Source organism: Aptenodytes forsteri, unplaced genomic scaffold, assembly GCF_000699145.1.
Source record: "Aptenodytes forsteri isolate BGI_AS27 unplaced genomic scaffold, ASM69914v1 Scaffold126, whole genome shotgun sequence".
In the NCBI taxonomy this organism is placed as follows: domain Eukaryota; kingdom Metazoa; phylum Chordata; class Aves; order Sphenisciformes; family Spheniscidae; genus Aptenodytes; species Aptenodytes forsteri.
The window spans coordinates 2264067-2266519 of record NW_008794599.1 but is presented as its reverse complement, the minus strand read 5'-3'; the positions used below and the strand labels follow the sequence as shown (position 1 = coordinate 2266519).

General features: G+C 62.5%; 1 protein-coding gene across 1 annotated transcript in view; it reads left to right on the top strand.

Moving 5' to 3' along the window:
* The window catches only part of HEPACAM (hepatic and glial cell adhesion molecule), a 4761-nt gene extending 4089 nt beyond the window's left edge, over positions 1–672 (top strand). Inside the window, exons 5-7 of the mRNA XM_009273027.1 lie at positions 69–142; positions 231–301; positions 385–672. Of these exons, the coding sequence (XP_009271302.1) occupies positions 69–142; positions 231–301; positions 385–672 (433 nt within the window). The remainder of the gene's footprint in view (positions 1–68; positions 143–230; positions 302–384) is intronic.
* Positions 673–2453: the final 1781 nt, after the last annotated feature.

The window sequence follows — 2453 nt, the reverse complement described above, 5'->3', positions numbered from 1 at the left end:
CGCCGGCGGTACCCCGGCTGCCCCCACCGGCGGTGCTGGTGCTGCCCCATCCCCTGTCCCTTCCCCAGGGAGAAGCGGCAAGCGGAGACGCAACCGGCCTCCGAATACGCCGAGCAGGATGAGGAGCGCCTGAAGCACGAGGGTGAGTGCCAGCCCCAGTGCAGCAGCGGCGGCGGGTTGGGGAATGCCAACACCACCGGCGCGGTAAGCAATGCCTTGCCTCCACGCAGCCGAGGGCATCCCGCGGAGCGGCGAGCACGAGCGCAAAAACCCGGTGGCCTTGTACATCCTCAAGGACAAGGTGAGCGGCCGGTAGTGCGCCAGCTTTGGGCCGTGGTGCCGGGTCCTGCACGCTTCACACGCTTCACCCTTGGCTTTTGGCAGGACTCGCCGGAGGCGGAGGAAGATTCGTTGCCCGAACCCCGCGGCACGGTTGAACCGGGTTACACCAGCTCGCCAGTACCAGCAGCCGGTCGCTCACCGGGACCGGTGGGGCGTTCGACTCGTCGTTACCATCGCTCGCCGGCTCGCTCGCCTGCCTCGACGCGGACGCACAGGTCGCCACCGGGTTCACCGGCGCGTTCCCGTGGTGCCCCACGGCTGCTGCGGACTGCCGGCGTCCACGTCATCCGGGAGCAGGAGGAGGCCAACGCCGTGGAGATCAGCGCCTGAGCGGGGGGGACATGTGCGCGCTTCGGCGGCAGCAAGCGAGCGGGGACACTGTCACGGCCCTGCTCCCGCCACCAGGCATCGTTCGGCTGGGCGTAAAGTCACTAATTTGCTATTGATCCCACCCAGAGCTCCCCTCTTCCGTCCCCACCTTCCTGGGGTGTCGCTTTAATGGCTTTCTCGCCGGGACGAGCGTGCAGGGAGCGTGCAGAAAGCATGCGCGCTTGCCAGGAGCGTGCAGGAGAGGGTGTGCAAGAGGGCACGTACAGAGTGTGCAGAGAGAGCATGCAGGCAGTGCACAGAGATAGCATGCGTGGAGCGCGCAGGAGGGCATGCACGGAACATGGAGAGAGAGCACGCAGAGAGAGCGTGCATGCAGTGTGCAGAGAGAGCAATCATGGAGCGTGCAAGAGGGCATGCACGGAGCGTGCAGTGAGAGCATGCATGCAATGCACAGAGAGAGGGTGCACAGAGCATGCAAGAAGGCATGTACAGAGCATGCAGAGAGAGCACGCGTCATGCACAGAGCTCACAAGAGGGCATTCACGGAGCATGCAAGAAAGCGTGCAGAGAGACCATGCACACAGTGCACAGAGAAAGCATGCCTGGAGCATGCAGAGAGAGCGTGCACAGAGCGAACAGAGAGGGTGTGCACAGAGCGTGCAAGAGGCATGTGCACAGCATGCAGAGAGAGCGTACACAGCGTGTGCAGGGATGTCATGCAGAGAGCGTGCAGAGAGAGCGTGCGCGAAATGTGTGGAGAGAGCATGCACAGAGTGTGCAGACGGATCATGCCCCGAGCATGCAAGAGGACACGTGGACAGAGCGCGCCTGGAGCATGCAGAGAGAGCGCGTACAAAGGGCGCAAGAGGGCATGCACAAGGGTGTGCAGAGAGAGCACGCACGCAGTGTGCAGAGAGAGCATGCACAGAGCGTGCAGCTAAGACTGAATGGATTGTGTGAAGAGCACGCACATGGAGAATGTGGAGAAAACGTGCATGGCGTGTGCAGAGAGCGTGCATGGAGCGTGCAGAGGGTGTGCATGGAGCGTGCAGAGAGCATCCATGGAACGTGCAGGTAAGACTGTTCATGGCATTTGCGAGAGCGTGCCAGCATCGGGAGCGCTCTCCGAGTGTGCATGGGGTGTGCAGAGAGCACGAGTGTGCAGAGAGAGTCTGCGCAGAGCATGCACAGAGCATGCGGAGAGAGCGTGTGGAGAGAGCGTGCATGCAGTGTTTGCAGAGAGTGTGCACAGAGCATGCAGGGAGACCGTGCATGGAGTGTGAGAAAAGAACATACGCGAAGCTTGCAAGCGGGCATGCACAGAGCGTGCGAAGAGAGCATGCATGCAGCATTTGCATAGGGCATGCATGGAGCGTGCAGAGAGAGCGTGCACGGAGCATGCAGTGAGCGTACAAAGAGCATGAGGAGACAGCGTGTGTGCAGGGCTTGCAGAGGACACGCACGGAGCATGCGGAAGGAGTGGGCATGGAGCGTGTGAAAAGAACATGCATGAAGCGTGCAGCTAAGACCGTGGCATCAAGTGTGCATGAGCGCGCGGGGAGCACGCACACAGCACGTCAAGCGAGCACACCCGCACCCGGTGTGTGCAAGAGCGCCGCGCCCGCCTGTCGCAACACACAGACCTGTGCACACAGCTGCCCGGCACTGCACGGAGCTGGGGGGGGGGACACGACACACTAGATGCAAGCTTGCCCAAGCGCGCACGCACGCAGGAGGCCTAAACGGGGGGCTCCCTCCTCCCCCCCAGCTCCCCAGCTTCA